Genomic DNA, 21,398 nt, shown 5'->3' on the forward strand with positions numbered 1-21,398 from the left:
TCTGCAAGGCTGTTTCATGTAGCCCAGATGTAAACTCTTGCCAGCCTGGCCAGGGCTCCAGGGATGGTGGGACAGCTGTGGGGGTGCCCTGAGCTGTGGCAGTATGTCACAAAATAGGTTCTCCCATCCAGTGTGCAAGAGGCCAACCCACATCCAGAGTTGAGGTATTGGATTTATTTACAGTTCTGCACTGGATGGCAAATCCATAAAGCCAGAATGATGACTGTCAAAACTTCTGACTATTTATTTTAGCAAAAAAGGCATTAATATTCACTGGCTACAAATTACCTAGTTCTCATATTAACTAGTATTCTATCTTCCATTGGTTAATGATTCTTTCACATCCCATGCTAATTAGCCCACGGGATTGGTCTTTCTCTTATTTTGGGTTGGTGAGTTTCTTGGGTCTATGGCCATGAGTAGGTGGTCACAATCTGCCCCTGACAGAATTACCTTTCACCCACTTGGAGCTGATTCCACCTAATTGCTGAGTTAGGTTTCTTAGCTTCTTCCTTATCTTGGGGATTCCTTGTAGCCTATAAATCCTGCATTCCTTGCTCCCGCTATCAGAACTACATCCTCCTTCCCAAGATTTGTTAACCTCCCACTAAGTCTGAGATCATTGGATCAAGCCTTAAACCTAAACAAGACAATTCTACCAACAAGTAATCCATCTTTCTAAGACAGCACTTAGAGCTTATTGGCTGCTCTCTGCTTCGGGGATTAAATCTCCTTTCTTGTTGCTTATGTTTGGAAGTATGCAGAGCTCAAACACCGGGCAGCGTCCCTCCTGAAGCCGATCTGTGCGTGCTCTGCGGCCCCGCTCCGGGCCGGCAGCGGGCGCGCTCGGTCCCGCGGCGGCGGCTGCAGGGCCCGCGCGGACGTGGCCGCGGAAGTGGCTGGCGGGGCCGGGCCGGGCTGGGCTGTGCTGGGCTGTGCCACGCCGGGACGGGCCGGGCTGGGCTGTGCCATACCGGGCTGTGGTGTGCTGTGCCGGGCCGTGCCACGCCGGGACGGACCGGGCTGTGCCGTGCCTAGCCGCTCCGAACCGAGCCGCATCCCCCGCAGGCAGTCGCCGCCGGAGCCATGTCGCGGGGCAGTGGGAAGGGGCTCAGCCTCAAGGACAAGCTGGACGGCAATGAGCTGGACCTGAGCCTGTGCGACCTGAACGAGGTGCCGGTGCGGGAGCTGGTGAGTGTCCGGCCGCGTCCCGGCGGGGGTGGGAACCGGCCCCCGGGAAGGGGCAGTAGGAGAGCCAGGAGTGCTGGGGCTTGCGAGCCGGCCTGCGGGTATTTAAAGCTGTAAGGTTCTGTGTGCTGGGGGTTTCTGAGCTGGCTGTAGGTATTTAAAGCTGTAAGGTTCTGTGTGCTGGGGGTTTGTGAGCTGGCTGCAGGTATTTAATGCTGTAAGGTTCTGTGAGCCGGCCTGCAGGTATTTAAAGCTGCAAGGTTCTGTGTTCTGAGGGTTTCTGAGCCGGCCTGCAGGTATTTAAAAGCTGTAAGGTTCTGTGAGCTGGCCTGCAGGTATTTAAAAGCTGTAAGGTTCTGTGAGCTGGCCTGCAGGTATTTAAAAGCTGTAAGGTTCTGTGAGCTGGCCTGCAGGTATTTAAAAGCTGTAAGGTTCTGTGAGCTGGCCTGCAGGTATTTAAAGCTGTAAGGTTCTGTGAGCTGGCCTGCAGGTATTTAAAAGCTGTAAGGCTCTGTGTCCCGCGGGCCTGGCAGCCGCTAGTCACGGCTGTCCCGGGATAAGAACCTTTTTTTTTGGCCCCAGAGATGGAGCCGGAGATGACGTGAGCTCAGAACAGCCGCGGGGGATGGACAGACTGACGCGGGAGAAACCGCAGAGGCCGAAGCAGAACTAGCAGGTGTCAGAAGGGCTTGGGTGAACCTCCATGTTCATTCAGTGCCTTATTTGTCTTTCAGGCTGCTCTTCCAAAAGCTACTGTCTTGGATTTGTCCTGTAACAACCTCGTTTCCTTGCCGGTAAGGTGATAGAGAGTCTCCGTGGGGATGTGTGCTGGGAAATATTTGGAAAGATTCATATTTGGTGCTTCAGTAGGGGCTCACCAGGCACTGTGGAACTGGCACTTTCCCTGCCCTGGGATGGCTGAATGACTCTATTGTTAGTGACAGGTCAGTGCTGGCAGTGGATTTGGCTGAGGCAGGAGAGAGTACAGGGCTGAACTGTGTGAAGGTTACAGTACATTCCTTCCAGAGCATCCCATCAGCAGTGGGGACATGGGTTTGTTCCTGTCATACTGTCATCCATAACCTTCTCAGTCTGTCTTATCTGTCCCACTGTATCTCACCTCCATCTTCCAAGGCAAGTGATTTTCCTCCATCACAGTCCTGTAGTAAGTGAAGGATTTGTGCCAGATGAGAGGAGCAGGCTATCTCTATGTGCTTCCACTGAGGTTCTTCCATAAAGGTGCTGACCAGCTTTCTCTGGGTTTTCTTTGTCTGGTTTGTAGTCAGACTTCTGCAGTTTGATGCATCTGGTGAAGCTGGATTTGAGTAAAAATCGGCTGCAACAGCTGCCCTTGGACTTCGGCCGCCTGGTGAATCTGCAGCACCTGGACCTTCTGAACAACCGCTTGGTCACCCTGCCAGTCAGCTTTGCACAGCTCAAGGTAAAACTGTTTGCTGGGCAGTTACGTAAAGCTTTGGGATGCAGCCCAGGGTCTTGTGATCCTGCTCAAGTTGATATCTCTGGTAAAGCATCCATCCTGCTGACTACCCATTCCAAAATTCAGCTGGCTCTGCACCACAAGCTCAGTGAAAATCCTCTCAATCTATTGAAAACATCTCTGCTCATCTTCTGTACCTGTTTTATCCATGTAAAAACTAAGCAGTTCTTTTCTTCTGCTTTGGATCTCTTAAATGATTCCACGACTGCTATGCTCTTACAGCCTCCCCTTTGTTGTGCCTTTTTGCAGAATCTGAAGTGGCTGGATCTGAAGGACAATCCCCTTGATCCTGTCCTGGCTAAAGTGGCAGGAGACTGTCTGGATGAGAATCAGTGTAAGCAGGCTGCTGTCAAGGTAAGGAGTCTGCTTTTATTAAATTTTTTTTTTTTTCCTTTCATGGCTTTGCCAGTGATTCTTCCTCTGTTTGCTTAGCAAGCTGGGCAGCTGCTGCAGGAGCCTGAAGTTTCTTCAGGAGGTGTAAGGTGCAGGTACTCTCCACTGACTTCACTGCTGCTGTGCCTGTGGAGGGCAAATACCTGGCTGAGCAGGATGCTTCTCTATTAGTGGAGTTAAGAGAGGATTAAATGCTAGTTGCCCATAAAGTGGAGCCGTAATCAGACATCATAATCCATGCCTGTGCTGGTAGTACAACAACCTCTGGAGAAGTTCTGATAAATATAAATAGAAATGTTCTGTGATCCTCTGGATCCCTGAGCACCAGTTTGCCAAGTTTGTTTTTAATGGGAAGATCTGTTTTTTAACAACAGACTCACGTAAGTTGTGAGTTCTTTTCAGAGCTATAGCTGTAGTGTAGGTGAGGGTTGGGAGTCAGCTGACCTCAGCCACAGTCCAGCTGTGCTGTTTTGAACTGACTGTGCCACAAGGCTTCTGCACAGCCCTCAGGTTGTTTTCTTGGCCCTTTAAGGTACTGCAGCACATGAAAGCAATCCAGTCCGAGCAAGATCGACAACGGCAGCGGAAACTCCAGGCAGAGAGAGGTAGGCACGAAGAGCTCCACGTGCTGTCTGCTGAGGACTGCTCTTGGTCTCTCTAACACACCCAAACATTCTCATCACCATCTAAAAAATTGCCATTTAACTCATACTTGTAGCCACCCAAGCCCAAAGTACTCAGGGAGTAGTAGGGTAAAAGGGTTGGAGGGAGAAAGATAGTAGGGGGGTACATATGTGATTTCTTGGCCTGAGGAATAGTTAAATCTTTACATGGAATATGCTATAGCTTACCTATAAAAACATGAAAGAAAAGCACAGTAAAATGCAGGTGTGTAATACTAAATAAAATGATAAAAAAGATAGCTGTTTAACTGGTTTCCTCATTCCAGTTGGTATAATAATGTAATAAGGAAAATGGCAGTGACTACCCTTTACATAAAAGGGAAAAACTTGCTGTTAACCCCCAGAAATGGAGAAGAGGCGTGAAGCAGAGCAGCGAGCAAAGGAGGCTCAGGAGAGAGAACTGCGGAAGCGAGAGAAGGCAGAGGAGAAGGAGCGCAGGAGGCGGGAGTACGATGCTCAGAAAGCTGCAAAACAGGAGATGGAAAAGAAAACTAAAAAGGAAACGGTGCACACCCGAAGTAAGTAGTGTCCATTTTGGGTGGGATTGTGTCAGGATTCATTGTCATCAGATTGTGATGCTGCCAGAATTGTTTTCATGCAGTCCAGGTACTGGGAAACAGTGGAAGAGGGAAGAAGGGGACTTATAGTTCTGATAAACTCTGCTGCTGTGCACTTTTCCCTTTGCCTGTGTTGCCATGAACTGTGAAGCTACAAGTCAGGAAGTTCTCCAGCTGTTCCTAATGAGATCTTCACTCATTTTTCTTTAAATTTACTGAACTACATTTGCATAATCAGATCCTGTGCAACATGGAGGTGCTTTACAGTGTAACTGGATCTGAAGCTTTTCATCCTAAGCGGTTAAATCCTGCACATCTACTTATTTATCAGAGCTAAGTGGTGAAAATTCACAACCAAAGCCAACTGCAGCAGAGATTAAGTATCTTACCTGAACAGTTTGTGAGCATAGCCTGTTGTAGTTGATGAACTGCTCACTTTCTGTGCTGTTCATTTCTCACTGCAGAGCCAGCCTCCAGCTCCCGTCCCCCTCAGCCCCCCCGGCACAAGCCCTCGTGGTCGCGGTCGGTGCTCAGAGTCCTGCTCTTTGTGCTCTTCTGCATCCTCTGCACTCTGGCTGCCTGCAAACTGACGGAGCTGCAGCACCAACCTCTGTGTGTCAGCGTCAACACCCTCTACGGGGACGTGGTGGCTGCTCTGCAAAACCACAAAACCCTGCAGAACATGCTACAGCACAACTCGCAGCAGTGATTGTCCTGGATGGGCACTCGCTTCGTCAGCATCTCCTTCTACCATCTACGCAGCCAGAATTCCTATGGAATTGTGTTCTGATGAAACTGCTTTGAACCAGTCAGCGTTGGTTTGCTGCTCCACTCCACAGAGCAGAGCTATTGTTCAAACCATCTTCGTTGTGCATGTCTCTCAGTCAGCCTGTAACTCCCATTATTTGTGCATGTTAACCCAAACTTGTCACCACTCCTTGCTTCCAAGTGGTATCCACCAGGACTGTGAGGTACAGGAAGCTGACAGTCTATAGGAATGGGGGCCAGCAGCCCTCATATCACCTGGGGGAGACAGCTGTAGCTCTGACTTGAAGGTGGAAGGTTTTTAATACATATCCATTCCTTGCTCTCATTTCTGTTTGTGCTAAAATTGGTGGTATGGTTGTATGGGAATAATACACTAAGGCCCCACTCCAGGACCAATTACAGGCATGTAGGATGGCTGTGCATCCCTGTGTTGGAGCAAAGAGGCTGATGTGCTATTGAAAGGAGTTGAAAATTTTCAATACAACAGTTTTCACAGCAATTTGTCTGAACTGAATGTTTATGTTGTTAACATGGCTTTAATTTTAATTAGGCCTTTTAGGAACTGCCACAAGTGGTTTCCAAGGACGTGGGGATAATTCCTGCCTGCTGCTGCAGCAGCAGCAGCACCGGGTGGCACTGTGGGAGCACTGTTGGCAGAAAAGGGGAAGCCTCAGGGTTGGGGGAAGGTTGGGTGGTTTGCACCTTGAGAGGAAAACTCAGCTTTGCAATGGTCTGTGAATTATTTAGAATTTCCTTTAAAGTTATTTGAAATAATTAATTTTAAAATTTCCTTTAAAAACCCCCATCAAGCAAAAGTTTTTCATATTCTTAAGAGTTTTGTGAGTACTTAAAATGCAGTGCAAGTTTTACACTTGTATATCTGTATCAGATATACAGACTGTATATACAGTCTGTATTTATCTATCCACAGAGATATATCTGTACACAGACTCCACTGAGACATCCTACACTGGTATCCAGAATAATTCCCTCTTCTCATACCTGGGATTATTGCTGCCAGGAGCAGTGCTATGAGGAAACCATCATAGTAGTAAATCTTAATTTTTCTGTAGCCCAGTGAGAAGATTATGGTTCCTTGAATATCACACAGGAGAGAGCAGCAGCAGAAGTATCAGATAGAAAGAAGGAAGGGCTGCCTCTGCCTTAGGAGGGTGTATGTTTTCAAAGCTTCCTTCAAACACCTTTAAGCTTTGCTTTGGGGGACTAACTCATCCCATTCTTTAAAAGATCATTACTCTATATCCAGAAATGTTCAGGAAAATGACAAACAGCACCTAAAGCAATGTTTCCTCCATGCAGCCCTTCCTGCCAACATCCAGATGAGTGTTGCATAGGTTGGTGAGCACCAGGCTTACACAATTTATAGGTTCAGGTCAACAGCACTTCTGGCCAGGCCAGGGCTCATGGTGGAAGACTGGAACAAGCAGGGCCGGTGGGGAGTTTTCCACTGGAGGCAGCAGAGTTCCAAAGAGTTAACTTCCACATATGGAATGCAGCTTAATTCTCTGAGCACTCATCTCAGCAATGCTGTTACAAAAACCCTCAACTGTCCTTGTGTGCACACAATTGCTGATGGCTGCACGGACAGGCCGTGGTCCCCAATCTAATTAAAAGGAAGCTTTTTCTGCCAACTGTTTAGACTTCATAATTCCAGCACATATAATCAGATTTCAAGATCCTCTGTAGATTAAGCTGTCTGGAGACTGACTCAGAGCACTCTAAACTTATATCTGAAAATTAGTCTTTCTCATTCCCATCTGCTACAGTGGAACAATGAGAGGCTGTTTTGTGAGGTAAAGTTCTTTCATCTCATTAGAGCAGGTGCTGGGGGGGCAGCACCATGTTGCTCTAGCATCAGGATTTGTCTCAAAAGAGGGAGGAGTCCTTGCAGTTCAGGAGAGCAAGAGGAAGTATTCCTGTCTATGTTCAAGACGCCATGTTAAGGAGCAAAGGTTATTCTTCAAAATTATTTATTTTATAGACAGATAAGTAAAACAACATCAGTACTATAAGCTGTGTGCAACTCATGTGGCTTAGGGAAGATGTTCCCCATCTTTCTTGTGTAAACTCCTGCTATTCATCAACTTGATATCCAACTTTTTTCCTACAACAGTAAAGTTTAAATGTGCTTCAAGTCTTTGAACAAGGATCAATGAGTGTTATCTAAGCACTTCTTCACAGAAGAAAACTGAAAACTTGACCAGACAAATGGTAAAACCCTTATTCCCTGGAGCTACCCAGTGAAATCCAAAACTGAACACTTAACTGGACAAACAGTAAAACCCTTTTTCCCAGTGCTACCCAGTAGAATCCAGACAGAGGTCAGGATCGTGGGAAGTCATCTGCAGGTAGATGCGTCGGGACAGCTCGGGCCCGATGCGGCGGGAGGTGGCTGTCACCCCCTCCCCACGGTGCACAGGGATGTTGGACAGCATGTTCTCCCGCTCCTGCTCCGAGGAGCATCTCTCATAGGCCTAGAGACAGCACAAAGGGAACAATGGCATCACCCGCTTGCAGCCATTGCTCAATAACACAATCAAAGCTATGCACCTGTACCTGCTCTGCCCTTCCACAATGCCCACTCCTTTTTCACTTGGTTTCTGCCCAAGTCCCATCTGTGAGTTTGGAGAGTGGGGCCAGTGCTGCTCCCTCAGTAGGAAGCCAGAACAGTGGATGCCAAGGAATCAGTTCCTTCACTAACTTACTGAACCGCTTATACAGAACCATTGTGTCTAATTTAATACCGATTCAATTACTTCTTCCACCCCCTGGATGAGCTGGCTGCCTGCACACAGTGCTGGGTATCCCTGAGGTATCCTCACCTGGATCAGAAGCTGAGGAGAAGGGTATGCAGACACGATAGCCTCAGCCATCTCAGAGCTGACACGGTTAAATTGCTGTATCTGCCTCTTCCAAACTTTCAAGAGACCCTTTCCAGAAGGATCCACCTTCACTCCTCCAGAACAGCCTTTCTCCAAGTAGAAAGAGAATGCTGTGTTGTCTCGCTCTCGCCTAGGGAGAACAAGGAATGAGGAAGTAAATGAGACAATGAGGCTGTGAAGAAAATCCTGTCCCTGCCATCTGTTGTCACACAGAGCGCCATCCCTCACTTGAGCTGTCAGACACAACTGGCATCAAAGGAAACATGAACAATTTGACCCTGTTTTCTTTACATGCATTACCAATTTCTTTAAGGCCCAGATTGCTACTGAAAAAGAAACAATCCTGTACCCAGCAGCAATCCTGACACAAGCCAACTTGCAGACAAAGTGGTAAACAAGAAGTCACATTCTGGCTGTCAACCATAATCAAACACTTTTAGATGTCATTTTTAATGACATCTCATCTCTTGTCATGGCTGACATGGAAACCCAACAGCTGCTGTGATGGGAATGCCAGGATTGTGTGAGACTGCACAAGATGGCTTTCTTAGTTACCACTGCAACAAGCTGCTGTCCTCCCTCGTCAATGGAAAGAGCCAAGTGGTTCATTCTCAGGCACGTCTCTTGGTTACATACTGAAGAAGAAAAGCTAAGCACTCTAAGAGCCAACCCTACTTGCAATCCCTTCCCACTCTAAAAGTCTGACTCAGAACAAGAGCTCTACTTGATGTCAAGGCTCCAGTGTGAAACCTGACGACGGTGAGGCACCAGATCAAACTGCCTGAAGAAGTTGCAGATATCGCATCCCTGGAAGTGTTCAGTGCCAGGCTGGATGGAGCACTAAGCAACCTGGTCTAGTGGAAGGTGTCCCTGCCCATTGCAGGTGGCTGGATTAGATGATCTTTAAGGTCCCTTCCAACCCAAACTAGCCTGTGACTAAGAGGGATCAGGACAGATCCTGGTTTCAGTGGGCAGGACATCAATTTCAGGAATAAGTCCTGCATTGAAGGAGTTGCAATAGCAGCTGCTTTGTCACCTGTGCCTTTAAGAACCATTATGCACTGTGTTGTACCTGCTATTCCTTCCCAATAGCTTAAAGTGCAGCCTCTCCAAAGGTAGGACTAAACCTCTGCTTACTCACTTGTACGGTGCCTCAGCCACAGCTTTTGTGAACATAGTGGCATATTCCCCAAGCTCCTCAGTGCTCTCAAAAATGCTTATTTGGACTTGTGTGCTCAACTGTAGATCCACCAGGGCCTGTATCACCATTGGGAACAACAAATGGCACAATCAGTCTTGTTGAATTAAAATCCATTTTTGTCTGAAGCAGAAAAAGGTCACAAACGTTCTGCTGTAGGACAAGAACCTTCACACTCCCTTCACTTTGGGAACAGTTAACTTAAGACACTGAAGCATTTAGGGGCAGTCTGTCTCCTGACAGCTAATACCACCTCAGTGTCCTCTGAGCTGCCTCAGCTCCTCTGTGGCTCTTGTTACAAAAAAGCCACCAGTGGGCTTTGCCAATGGGCCATGAAGGGCAGGAGGTGCTGAGACTGACATCAGTATCCAGGTGAATGAGACACATCAGTCTGTGTGGGAGCAGGTACATGACCGAGCAGTGGGGAGCTCAACCCAAAGAGCTCTGTCCACAGTCTGATGGACTAATTAATAATGAAAGCCATGTACTCCCACCCATAAAATTGTGTGACTGGGTCAAATGTCCAAATACTGGGAAACAAGAGATGATGGCTGCATGTCTGTTTTAAAAGTACTCACCTCTTTCACATCCATTCTGGATAAGTCCAGGCCAGAATCCTTAACCTCCTTTTTTCTCCTTTCTCCCCGTTTCTCTTGATTCCCACTTGCTGCTGTCTGTCGCAGCCTTTGTTTTGTCTGAACCTGGAGAGATCTAAAAAGAGTCAAGTAAGACTGGGGTGACAGTCTGGATGGACCTTTGCTTCTGTTTCTGTAAAAAGTGGAGGAGCAGTTCTGGGAATACCTCTCATACTCCAGTCTTTGCTAGATGGAATTAACACAAACACCTATGGCATTTTTCAAGGCCAGAGAAAACACAGAAACATTTGGAGGGAAGAAGTCTGACCTGAAATAATTTTCTACTCCAACTACTGCCAGAGCCAGAATTCTCCCAGGCATTTTCTCCATCACGTGAGCTACATAGCTCTGCAGGGTCTCCTGCCTTTCTGCACAGCCATCAGTGTTCTGCAAAGATGAATGGGAAAAATAAGGAGTTAAACCATTTTGAGGTACACAGAGAAGCATAGCAAATTATGGCCCTGGTTGTAGGTCTGCAGATGAGTCTGTTCATCCTTGCTCTTCAGGGCAAGCAGGCAATACTTGATCCCACATGAAGTTAGAGCAGAAAGAAAAAAAAAAAACCAACCCACTTGATGTAACAATGCAACTCTTCAGGAATGTGTGAATAATTTTAACTAGCGAAGAAAGCTTGTCAGGACTTAACATTATGCAACTCCTTAATGGCTCCTAAACCCAGATTTCTGTTTTAGTGAAACCCTGCATTCCTCCCACACCAAAACCTTCCTGCCACTAAGAGAGATGACAAAACACCAGTTTTGCATCAAGGCATATTCAGGAAAACAAAAGTCATAAGTATTCTCACTTGCTTGTAGCTGCGAGCCATGGACAAAAACTCCTCCAAGCCAAGCAGAACAAGGACATTTGGTTCTTCTGTCCATTCATCTCCTCCTCCCATCTGTTCAGATATGAAAACAAACAGGCCACAGTCTATTTCGAATTCCCTCAGACTCCCACTCAGAGCTCCGAGCAGGGAGATCAGAGGGTGTTTACTTGGGTGGCTAAATACAATTACTAACAACCGCAAATAACCCATGAAGAAATAGGCAAGACTATCAAAATTTTGCTCGCATACCTGTGATGACACTGTCTTTCTCCTCCAGGTGATGCTGCAGGGAACAGCTTGGTTCTCAAACACACAGGAATAATTGGCAGCCTGCAAAGCACTAAGGATCTGCTCTCCACCTTCTACCTGTAAGATGACTGAAATCGATGCACGGGTCAGGCCTCCAGAGAGAGGAGACAACAGTCAATACAAGGCAGGTGCAGGCTGTGAGGACAACTACCTGGATCTAGCACCACTGTTACGTATTTCTGGCACTCTCCTGGCCGCTGAGCTCTCAGCATCCTGGCAACGGCTCTCTTCCTCTCTTTCTCCTCCTCCTGCTCCCTCCTGTTTGCCTCTTGCTCCTTCCTTCTCTGCAACGCATTCTGGCAGATTGCCTCCCGTTCCTTCTGACTATATTGTCGCTTCTTGAGAGGGAGCGATGCTTCTGGCCTTTCTCTGCTTACCGGGGGGCTACTAGGCCTGTCTGAGTCGACTGGCGAGGAGCACACGGGGAATCTCTCAGCACTGCGTGTACCATTCTCACCGTCGCAAGCCACTTCTCCAGACGGTACCAGGTCGTCCTGCAGCCCTCCGCTCCCAAGAGCCATCAGGTCACCAGTATGACAAAGCCCAGATGCCTCTCCTGTATCGCCAGCGCCCACGTTGAAAGGCTCAGGCTCCGCTCCCACCCTCATCTCGACCGTCTCATGCAAAGGGACGACGTCCATCTCCTCCTCATCCCCCTCTTCGCTCCTGCTGCTCACCATGGTGACAACCTCTGTCGCTCCAGGATCAGGAGGCGGCGATCGCGGGCGGCTCGGCTCGCCGAGGCATGGGGACGGCTGCAGCAGGTAGGCAAAGGAGGGCAGGTTCTCCTCCTCGCTGCTCTCAGACCCCGACTCGCTCTCCGCCATCCCCCCCGGCTCCTCAGGGCCACCCGCGCCCGCCTGAGGGGAAAGCGCGCGCCGGCCGCTGGTTGGCCCGGAGCCGCGTGCGGTGCGCGGCCATTGGTCGGAACGCTCGCGGGGGCGCGCGCTCAACCAATCGCTGCCCAGCGCGCGCGCGTGCGCGTGGCCGTCCCAGCGGAAGGACGGCGGGGAAGCGGCGCCACCAAGATGGCGGCGCTGGGGCGGCTGTGTGAGTGTGGGCCTGTGTCGGCTTATTTCCCTCTGAGGGGCGGGGAGCGGGGTCTGCCCGTGCAGCGGGAGGGATGAGCTCGGGAGAAGGTGCCCCAGGGAGGTCACTGCCGGTAGCGCGAGCCCGCGGCTTTCGCCTTTGCCTGGTGGTGGACGGGTTTGCGTACGTGAAACTGTAACTGTAGTTCGTCCTGCAAATTGTCAAGTGTCGGAAGCTTTAATTTACTTAATAGGTCATCTCCTGAAATTAATAGGGTTTTGTACCCTTTACTGAACAGCATTTCGTAGAATTATGGACAGGTTTGGGTTGGAAGGGATCTTAAAGATCATCTCGTTCCAATTCCCTGCCGGGGGCAGAGATGCCTTCCATTAGCCCAGGCTGCATTAAGCCCCATCCAACCTGTGCTTGAACACTTCCAGTGATGGGACATACTTCCAGCTCACTGAGTATCCGTGATGATTTAATTAAGTTAAACCAGTGGTTTTGCTCTGGTTAAGGAAATAAGATAACTACTGTTCTGCACTAACCTGCTCCTTAACAGGCTAAGTAGAGGGATTCAGAAGAATTAGGTTTGTCTCTTAACTGCATGAAAGGTGGTACTGCAGAGATTTTTAAGATAATGATGACTTGGGTTGGGATGGAACTTAAAGAACACCCAGTTCTTACCCCTGCCATGGGCAGGGACACCTTTCACTAGACCAGGTTGTTCCAAGCCCTGTTCATCCCAGCCTTAAACACTTCCCTTAAACTGGGAAGATTAATGAAAAAACTGTGCTCCACACTCCCTTTTTTGCCACTCCCAAGGCTCTGTATTTCTTCTTAGAGCTTTTAAGAATCACAGAATCAGTAAGGTTGGAAAATACCTCCAATACCAGCAAGTCCAACCTTTATGCTCCTTTTGGACACTCCTCAGACTTTTTCTGGCTGGTCATGGATGTTTATATATTTTCCAGAATTGGAGTGTGCTCATTTGTAAGATTTCAGGATGTAACTGTGTAAGTAAATGCCATTTGATCAAAGGGGAAACTGAAGCAAATCACAACCCATCTTTTCTCAAAACACTGTAAGAGCAGCCAGTGACATGCTGCATTTTACAAGAAAGAAATGGGAATTTGTGCACAGCATTTAACATTGTTGCTCCGAGTTTTATTCTACCTGGGCAGCAGCAGCACTTGTGGCCTTTTTTAGGGAAACTTAGGCCATTTTGGTCTAATTTATCTTGGAATACTTTTTGTTTTACCCAGGGCTTTTTCTTTGTCTTTAATTTTAAAGCCTGTCTTAACTGATATCCTTTACATGCGACAGAAGGAATTATGTATGATGCTTTTTCCAGCTGATGTTCTTTCTCCTCACCTAGTTCTAACCACTCAAAATACAAGCCTGGTTGCTGTCCGATGGGCTTCTAAGAAAAGTGGGGGCAGCTCGAAAAACCTCGGTGGCCGCAGCCCTGGGAAACGCTACGGGTTCAAAAAAGTCGAAGGTAGATCTGAGTGTCTTATTTGCATTTCACTGGATTCTTCAGAGGAGGTGGGCAGGGCACTTTTCCAGGAGAAAGAGAAGGGGGGGATCAGTGAAACCTCATGATCCAGGGTCGTTGGTGGGTGTGCAGGGTGAGTCAGCTCCCCCCATCATGAGCCCAGCAGCTACCAGCTGAAACTGCCTACAGAAAATGTACTTTGGTTCTAACTTTGCCTCTCCAGAGAGCCCAGGAGGCGGGAACACTGTGGGACACCTCATCACTGCACTGCACTTTCCCCCCATGCTGGGTGGAAAAACTGAGCATTTCCAGTGTTTACAAAGGAGAGAATTATGAGGCTTAGCAGAAGCCAAAGTGCAGATTCTTGCAGTTGAGTGCTTAATAATTATTAGCTTTGCTGATGGAAACATATCAATGTAAATGTAATAAAACAAATGCCTTCAGGAACCAGAAAATGCCTTGTACCCTAGAAGCAATCTTTTCAGAGATTTCACTTTTTGACATGGTCTATTCATTGTCTTTTATTTCCTGCTAACAGCATCTTTGTTCAGATGCTTTTAGCATTTGAAGTAATTTTTCCTTAGGAAATGCCTACAGAAAGCTGGGGTTTGTAAGTCCTGGAATGATTTGTGTTCTGCCAGGGCTCTGGGGAGCTGTTTCTCTGCAGTCTGACTGTGTCACTCTGTTGCAGGTGCATTTGTCCACGCTGGAAACATTTTGGCCACGCAGCGGTTGATCCGCTGGCATCCCGGCGCTCACGTAAGGCCTTTTCTCTCTCTTGGTTCTCAGAGAAGATCAGTTTCCCCCAGAGTCCCACACTCACTGCCTCCTCTGAGTCTCATTTTTAATGCTCATCCCTGTGTTCTGTGGTATTAGTCCCAGAGCCTGCTCAGAGCAGCACCTGTGTTCATGGGGCTCAGGGAGGGTCTGCAAGTAATGGCTGTCCCAGAACACCTCTGTGACCTGACTGGGCACTTGTGCTTCAGGCTGGAATGGGTGTCTCATGTCTCATACTGAGCACCATTGCAAACTGCTTGCTGGAAGCAAGTTGAGTGTTTTTATTTTAAAAAATAAAGCAACAGATGCTGTTGAAGCCAGCATATCAAACAAGGCAGACCAATTATTAGATCTGTTTTAGTTGTGGATATCCAACCCCTCCTTTCTAATGCTCCTCATCCTCTCCCAGGTGGGGATGGGCCGGAACAAGACACTCTATGCCCTGGAGGATGGGATTGTGAGATACACCAAAGAGGTCTTCGTGCCCCCACCCCGCAGCAGCGAGAGCAGGGATGTCATCTGCCAGCTGCCCAAAGGAGCAGTCCTTTATAAAACTTTTATCAGTGTTGTCCCTTCCACAGAGGTAGGAAGCTTCAAACTCGTCACCATGCTGTGAACCTGCTGTGCCATGTGGGCACAGATGGAAAGGACAGACCACTACAGCTACACTGGCATCTGAGGACAAGAGTGACTCTGAAGATACTGTTTTAGGACTTGGTTTTGCTCCTGAAGTGCTTACCATCTGTGTTCAGGCACTGAGATCACCTGCTGGTATTTTTAAGAGTGTTTAATAAATGCTGTGGGGAAGCTGAAGGTCTTGGCTGCTCATGGAATGTGTTACCATGGTCATTTAGTACCTGGAGAGCCTGGTCTGTTGTGCCACTGGATAAATTCCCTCTACAATCACTCTTGTGTCAGTACTTGTCCTGCTAACAATTCCTTCTATTTTTGCTCATTTTTAGTCATTACTGTTCTATTAGTACCTTAATTCACAATGCTGCAGAACAGATCCTTTTCCACATGCACCTAAGGCTGTGCACCCGGAAGCTGGATTTGTCCCTCTGCCTTACCTCAATGATTAACTCAAATATCTGAGTGTTCCATTCAGTGGCCATGTGAGGCAAGTACACAGGCCTAACTCTAACTCATTATTGAGTTCAGGGGGCCTGGCAAGATTCCCAAATCTGGGCTGGTATTTGAAGCTCAGCAGCTGGAGGTGTATAATAAAGAATTATCCAGGCTATTCATCCTTTGTATCTTTGAGTCATTACATGACATTTTTGAGCTTGTATTGCTCAAAATAAAGGAGCCCCAATGCATTATGCCCAAACTGATCTCATTTTATCTACAGGTTTGTAAACAATCTGAAACATTGACTCTGCAGTAGAAAACAGGTTATCAAAATCAGTAGTGTAAGGACACCAGTGTTGACATTATTTAGACAATTCTTCTGCTCTGCAGAAGACCAGGTGAACTAGGTCAGCCACAGGTGTCCACCTGTGCTTCACAGTCTTCATGTAGACCTCCAGCTATTCAGTCCATGCATCTGTCCTTTCCCAGCCTGCAAATCCAGTCCCATGGTTCATCTTGATGGTCTGTATTTGGGTATAACCCATGGAGCCCATCCAGATCCGTGTGTGGGGTCTGTACAGAACCACTGTCACAGAGGCTGTTGGTTCCAGAGCATGCAGCAATGCTCCACAGCACATCCCTTCACCATGCACAGGTGAGGATTTCCACCTGGCAGGCAACCCAGATACAGTAAAACACTTGATAACCTAAGAAACAGGTGAAGCAGCACGACACCACCATGCCTAAGGTCTGATCCTTTGCACAGCCAGCAGTGCTGCCCCACAGAGGTATGAAATGGTGCTCCTGAGGAGCTCTGGCCTAGCACATCTTCCCTTGGCTTTGCCCTGTGCAGCTCCAGCAGCTGGACCTTTGCCTTTGGTGTTTGCCAGAGGATGAGCAGACGTCCCTGGTTCCTCTGCTCAGTGCAATACCCAGCAATGGCTTTGTGGTTGTTCTTGTGCTGCTAGAGGGAGTCACTGATAGCTGGGTTGGGCTTGCCTGTGTCTCAGCTGATTGTGGATCTGGTGAAGGTTTGGCCATTCCCTGTAGAGGAAAGTGGTATCCCAGGCACTTCTGTTGCTGACAGCAGGGGAAGCAGCAGTACACTGAGGCCAAGCCTTACACTGCAGTGTTTCGCTGAGTTTGGTAGCTGAGGGGGGCATGGAAAGGGTCTGGAACACCATGTCTGTCCAGGCTCTCCGAGCTTATTCCTGTTCCTGAGAAAGCTGGAGGGTGCCTCAGAGCGTGCTCATAAGGAGGTGGCATCTATTGAGGAAAGAGGAAGAGCATTATAGCAGATCAGAAATAACCAGGAGATTATCCCACCTCTTCTTACAGAGTGGATAAAAAGGCTCACAGCTGCCACCAGCCTGAAATTAAACCCCCACAGTCCCCCAGCGCAGCCGGCTGTAGGCTGGGGAACACCTGGAGATGAGAGCATCAGTCTAGAACACAGCACAAACCTGCTGAGAGACATGCTCTCCTCTCACACTCTGTGCCATGTTCCTGCTCTTCCCTGTTCCCCTTCAAGGACTTGGCAGAAGGCCAGAACAAACTTGACTTTTCTTGAGAGAGGGCTGTCATTTGCTTTCCCTTAACTAAAGTTACTGGGATTTACACAAGTCGCTATAAACCAGGTGTTGTACCCAGATTTCAGAAGCAAGTCTGACTGCACAGAGAGGAACCTCCAGGCCTTGTCACATTTATTTTGGCAGAGCTGGGCTAGCTTTACTGTCCTGTGCCCTTGCTGTCGAGTTTTCATAGAGTCATAGAATGGTTTGGGTTGCAAGGGACCATAAAGATCATCTGATTCCAAACCCTGCATGGGCAGGGACACATTCCACTATATCAGGCTAGTACTTTTCAGGCAGGTGTTATTAGATACAGCCCTAAATGCTGAGTGGCAAGGGCTGATTATGCCAGGCTTTATGGTACAGCTTTAAGAGTTCAAAATCCAGGGAAATCAGTGAACTTTTAATGCTTTGCTCAGGGTTTCAAACGTTTTTGTTCTGCTTTAGACAATGAGGTCTGTGACAGGAGCGTCTCAGGATGCTGCCACAGGATCTACTTGGCAGCATGCACTCACTTTTCCCTGTTCTACTGTGCGAGTGCAATATCATAAAAAGCAAAGCCTTCTGCTCATAAATAAGCCATAAACACTTCAAGGTAATAGCAAGGGGTCTCCCCAGGAGTGTCCTGCAGGGAGTAGGAAGCAAGAACCCACGAAAGCTTTAGAGATCCAAAAATAACACTCCCAGCCTGGACTTGTATGGAGCAGGTGATCTGAGAGCCAGGCCCCCCCTCCCTGGGGCTCTGCCCTGCCTCCTGGTACAGGCATTTCTGCAAATGCACTGGGGGAGGGGAGATAGATCATTAACCAGCACGGATGTACACCAAAGGAGCCTCCCGATACACTTTGTGCTGTCCCAGAGATAAAAGCTATCAGGGGAAGGCAATCACAGAGCACAGAGTCCTCGGCTACCACCAGCTCAGATACGAACCACGGTGGGGACTGCCATGTGCCAGCCCCCACTGCAGGGAGGAGAGCTCACCTCCTGGGATGGCTCAGCCCACAGCCCAAACCTGTCAGCAATCATCTGATGGATCTCCCGCTGGCGATCCTTCTTGCGCACACTCTCGTAGCTGGGCAGGCGGGGCTGCTCCCAGGACGGCAGCTGGTATGTGCTTGGGGGTCCCACACAGAACAGCTCGTCTCCCTAGAAATGCCCATCCCCAGAAAAGGGTCAGTGTGATGGTGGCTCTTATCACTACAAGTTCATGCCCTGGTACAACCATGAGTTAATTCGGGGTTCAAAGCTGGAGGTGGTTGTACACCCACAGAGGATGTTCCCCCTCCCAGGAGGCAATTATGCCACGACCTGCACTGCAGGATCCAAGCCCCCAGGATTTACCACTGGCACATCGTGCCCAAACAGCTCAGGGCACTGTGGTGTCCTCTGCAATATTCCTTCCCTCCACATGCTGCCTACCCCAGGGTTTTTACATACTGGCACCACTTCCAAAGTTGTGGGATAGCACCAGAAGTTTGCCCCAGGCAAACCCCATAACCAGTCTCTTTCCCAGCTCACAAGCACCTTTGCTATCATTCCCACCCAGCTCCCAGCAGGGACCCTGCCATCACCTGCACGCTGGGGTTCTCAGCAGTGCTCTCCAGCCGTGAGGCTCCACGCTGGGGTCCCACCAGCTGCTGGCTGCTGCTGAAGTAGGGCGGGGGGCGGTCCTGGAAAGAGGAGCACGTGAGCAAAGCCAAAATTCCTCACATCCTTCCAGCAGAGAGCAGAGCTCGACCAGCACTCATGGGACAGCGGGACCCTGGCAGAGGAAGAGCTGCTCCCTCTGCCCATGTGGCTCCTGCAGCTCTCACAACTGGCAGCAGCCCCTGCCTGCTCAGTGACACCAACAGCTCCAGGACATCCTCCCTGGCAGCACAGGGTCTGCTCCAAGGGCTGGAGCCAGCTGGAGCAGAGCACAGCCACAGGGAGAGTCTGGACACCAGGGCAGGGTTTTGATGAAAATCAGCAGAATCATCTCTTTTTGGGGAACAACAAAAAACAACCCAACTATTCCACTGGTGTAGATAAGAGCTCTATCACATGCTCAGGGTTACAGAATTTGTAAGCTCTTATCTACCGAGGTTGTCATTTCAGGATAATGCAGCAAGCAAATCTGCAGGGCTGTCCCCAAGCTGTCTCACTCCAGTTAAACTGGATTCTCTGTCAAGGTGTTGAGCAACAGTGAGAAGAAATCCTATTCACAGAGAACAGCCCCTTGAGCCAGAGCCAGGACTTGAGCCATGGCTGTACCTTGCTCTCAGGAAAACCCCATCTCTGCCAGCAGAAACCAGCCCAGAAACTTCCAGGGCAACCAGGGATACGCAAGGGAGGACTATGAGGATTTACTTTTGCTCTTAACAACCAAGGAACTGTTTGTCTTGGCCCTACAGCACAACTACAGAAGGTGCAGGAAAACAGCAGCCAGCTGTTGATTCAATAACTGATGAGCAAAACCAGTGCAACTATTCCTACCCAAAAGGTGCCTCACATACTAAAACTGCTTTGCTTTTTCTGAAGGAAATACATTCTATATATATTCCCTTTCCATACATAATTCTTTGCATCCATCCTTTTGCACAGCCCTTTGCTAAAGGGCAAGATACCCTGAGAGCTCAGGGAGCATCCCACACTGCCTCAGGGAGCAGCTCCACAGGGCAGGGAGCACAGCAGCAAGACCCACCCCCAACTTGTGCCATGGGCAGGCGACATGAGGGAAGAGAGGGAAAGGAGTGGAGACAATCAGACAAGGACACCATCAGTGCAGCCCATTTTCACTGTGATTTCTGCTAGGGACTTCCCAGCCTGTGCTGGACTATTAAATTTGCCTTTCATAGCACTAGTCTCTCCACCCCTTGCTAGTGAGACTGAATGTCCACTCTTCTCCCAGGTACCTGCAGCCCTCCCCTCAAGAGCCATCCTTGCAGCTCTGGAGGCTGAGCTTTCCCCAGGCAGTCACTGCCACAAAAGCAATGCTGGCTACATGCACTGCTCTTTTTCCACCAGCTTCCCTAGCTGAAAGCCAGCCCCAGGAAATCACAGATGCGAGCGAAAGGGCTTTGTGTCTCACTGCTCCTTCCCCAGGAGCTGTGCACAAGAGAGCCAGTTGTCAGGGATGCGGGTGGCTTTGTCTGCCTTTGCCCTCAGCTTCCAGTTCCCTTCCCTTCTGGGCCCCTTCCTATAGAGCACAGCTCGACCCCACACGACTGTGCAGGGGGAGGAGAACCTCCCTCCCGAGCTGTGTGGAGAGCAGGGAAGCCTGTTAGTGGTGGCCCTTGGTGATACAACCACAATGGCACAGGCAGGACTTGGGTGGATGGATGGATCTCGTGGATGGAATGGGAGCACGGTGGCAGAGCCCAGCTCCACTTGGAGGACCCACGGCCATCAGCAACCCCAGCCAGGCTGCAGGATGGTAACCCAGCAGTGCAGCCCCACAGACCCAGCACAAGGGAGCAGGAGCTCAGGGGGCAGAGGGGACTCGTGGGCAGGAGGAAGAGAGGGAGGACTCGGAGGGCACTCACATACTGGCTGGGGGTCTGGAACAGGCGGCAGGAGCAGAGGAACCGGCAGCACATGGGGTCCCGGTGGTACAGGAGCAGCAGCAGGATGAGGACTGCCACGATGAACACGGAGGTGGACACGGCTGCCAAGAGACGGGAGAGGCGAGAGAGCCGCAGGTTGGACGGGCCCGCGGGCCTCCTGCTGCCGCCCGCTCTCGCCCCGCGGCTGCCGCTCGGAGAAGCCGATTCCACCTGCTACCCGTCCCAAGAGCGCTAAAGCCCCTTTATACCCAACATCTCTCTCTCTACGAGCCGGGAACAACCTGCAGAGCCAGGAGGGGCTCACCCCATCCCGGACCGCGGCGGCAGGGACCGGCACCGGCACCCACCGTCTCTTCTTGCCCGGGGCTCTCGGCTCCCTCAGCACCACGGCAGGGCGCCGGTTCGCCAGGGGTCCGGTCTCCCGGGAGCCCGCGGCTCCTCCCCGGGCCACCCGCGGATCCGCGGAGCCCGCCAGCAATGCCAGCCCCCGCCGGCACCGCCGCCGCTCCGCTCCGGCCACGATGCCAGCGGGACCCCCGGAGCAGGTCAGGCCGCTGCAGCGGCCGCTCCCCCGCCCGCCCCCAGGTACCGGCACAGCCCGCGAGGCACCGGCAAGAGGCCGATCCCGCCCGGCGGCCGCCCCCGCTCCGCTCCCGGCACCTCCGCAGCCCCCGCCCGCCTCTCACTGGCGGCGATGACGATGGCCAGGACGTTGTTGTCCATGCTGGCGCTGGCGGTCGCTGTGTGGCCCGAGGCCTCCGCGGGCTGCGCCATCCCGACCCCGCCGCCGGCAGCCCCTGCCCGCCGCCCGCGCCCGCAGCCCGCGAGGGGCGGGACCGGGGCGGGACCGGAGCGGGCGGGCTCAGCGCGGGGCTCCCGCGGCTCCCTCTTCGGACCGCGGCGGGGCCGGCCCGGCTCATCCGCGGGTGCCGCTGTCCCGGGCGAGCGG

At 50.3% G+C, this 21,398-nt stretch overlaps 4 protein-coding genes across 4 annotated transcripts; 2 read left to right on the forward strand and 2 right to left on the reverse strand.

Annotated features, from left to right (window-relative positions):
- The first annotated feature begins 856 nt into the window (after positions 1-856).
- Positions 857-5,586, forward strand: LRRC59 (leucine rich repeat containing 59). The gene is made up of 7 exons (XM_056505600.1): positions 857-1,191; positions 1,923-1,982; positions 2,471-2,629; positions 2,936-3,040; positions 3,612-3,684; positions 4,107-4,280; positions 4,784-5,586. Exons 1-7 carry the CDS (start codon positions 1,087-1,089, stop codon positions 5,026-5,028), a joined length of 921 nt encoding a protein of 306 aa, XP_056361575.1. The 5' UTR covers positions 857-1,086; the 3' UTR covers positions 5,029-5,586.
- Positions 5,587-5,682: 96 nt separating this feature from the next.
- Positions 5,683-11,875, reverse strand: EME1 (essential meiotic structure-specific endonuclease 1). The gene is made up of 8 exons (XM_056505589.1): positions 11,110-11,875; positions 10,899-11,026; positions 10,629-10,721; positions 10,092-10,210; positions 9,767-9,899; positions 9,132-9,247; positions 7,931-8,120; positions 5,683-7,582 (listed from the first exon to the last, which is right to left on the reverse strand). Exons 1-8 carry the CDS (start codon positions 11,783-11,785, stop codon positions 7,406-7,408), a joined length of 1,632 nt encoding a protein of 543 aa, XP_056361564.1. The 5' UTR covers positions 11,786-11,875; the 3' UTR covers positions 5,683-7,405.
- A 4-nt stretch (positions 11,876-11,879) lies between these two features.
- Positions 11,880-15,095, forward strand: MRPL27 (mitochondrial ribosomal protein L27). Its single transcript, XM_056505606.1, has 4 exons — positions 11,880-12,008; positions 13,366-13,488; positions 14,177-14,244; positions 14,672-15,095. The coding sequence occupies exons 1-4, from the start codon at positions 11,987-11,989 to the stop codon at positions 14,876-14,878; spliced, it is 420 nt and encodes a 139-aa protein (XP_056361581.1). The 5' UTR covers positions 11,880-11,986; the 3' UTR covers positions 14,879-15,095.
- Positions 15,096-15,577: 482 nt separating this feature from the next.
- LOC130260332 (uncharacterized) lies at positions 15,578-21,285 on the reverse strand. The gene is made up of 5 exons (XM_056505605.1): positions 21,136-21,285; positions 20,429-20,550; positions 18,476-18,574; positions 17,886-18,050; positions 15,578-16,599 (listed from the first exon to the last, which is right to left on the reverse strand). Exons 1-5 carry the CDS (start codon positions 21,221-21,223, stop codon positions 16,453-16,455), a joined length of 621 nt encoding a protein of 206 aa, XP_056361580.1. The 5' UTR covers positions 21,224-21,285; the 3' UTR covers positions 15,578-16,452.
- Positions 21,286-21,398: the final 113 nt, after the last annotated feature.

The sequence above is a fragment of the Oenanthe melanoleuca genome, chromosome 18 (genome assembly GCF_029582105.1).
Source record: "Oenanthe melanoleuca isolate GR-GAL-2019-014 chromosome 18, OMel1.0, whole genome shotgun sequence".
NCBI lineage: Eukaryota > Metazoa > Chordata > Aves > Passeriformes > Muscicapidae > Oenanthe > Oenanthe melanoleuca.

Bases quoted from the DNA above. Each gene is read 5' to 3' on its own strand.
- LOC130260332 (XM_056505605.1), bottom strand. From the start codon at position 21,223: ATGGCGCAGCCCGCGGAGGCCTCGGGCCACACAGCGACCGCCAGCGCC. The intron at 18,051-18,475 runs GTGATGGCAGGG...GGGCATTTCTAG, and splicing joins CTGAGAACCCCAGCGTGCAG to GGAGACGAGCTGTTCTGTGT. The intron at 16,600-17,885 runs GTGAGCTCTCCT...TTTCCTCAATAG, and splicing joins GGGCTGAGCCATCCCAGGAG to ATGCCACCTCCTTATGAGCA.
- EME1 (XM_056505589.1), bottom strand. From the start codon at position 11,785: ATGGCGGAGAGCGAGTCGGGGTCTGAGAGCAGCGAGGAGGAGAACCTG. The intron at 9,900-10,091 runs GTCAGACTTCTT...GACTCTTTTTAG, and splicing joins GGAGTAGAAAATTATTTCAG to ATCTCTCCAGGTTCAGACAA. The intron at 9,248-9,766 runs GTGAGTACTTTT...ATGGTGATACAG, and splicing joins CCAGAATGGATGTGAAAGAG to GCCCTGGTGGATCTACAGTT.
- MRPL27 (XM_056505606.1), top strand. From the start codon at position 11,987: ATGGCGGCGCTGGGGCGGCTGT. The intron at 12,009-13,365 runs GTGAGTGTGGGC...CTCCTCACCTAG, and splicing joins GGCGGCGCTGGGGCGGCTGT to TTCTAACCACTCAAAATACA. The intron at 14,245-14,671 runs GTAAGGCCTTTT...ATCCTCTCCCAG, and splicing joins GCTGGCATCCCGGCGCTCAC to GTGGGGATGGGCCGGAACAA.
- LRRC59 (XM_056505600.1), top strand. From the start codon at position 1,087: ATGTCGCGGGGCAGTGGGAAGGGGCTCAGCCTCAAGGACAAGCTGGAC. The intron at 3,041-3,611 runs GTAAGGAGTCTG...TGGCCCTTTAAG, and splicing joins GTAAGCAGGCTGCTGTCAAG to GTACTGCAGCACATGAAAGC. The intron at 4,281-4,783 runs GTAAGTAGTGTC...TTCTCACTGCAG, and splicing joins GGAAACGGTGCACACCCGAA to AGCCAGCCTCCAGCTCCCGT.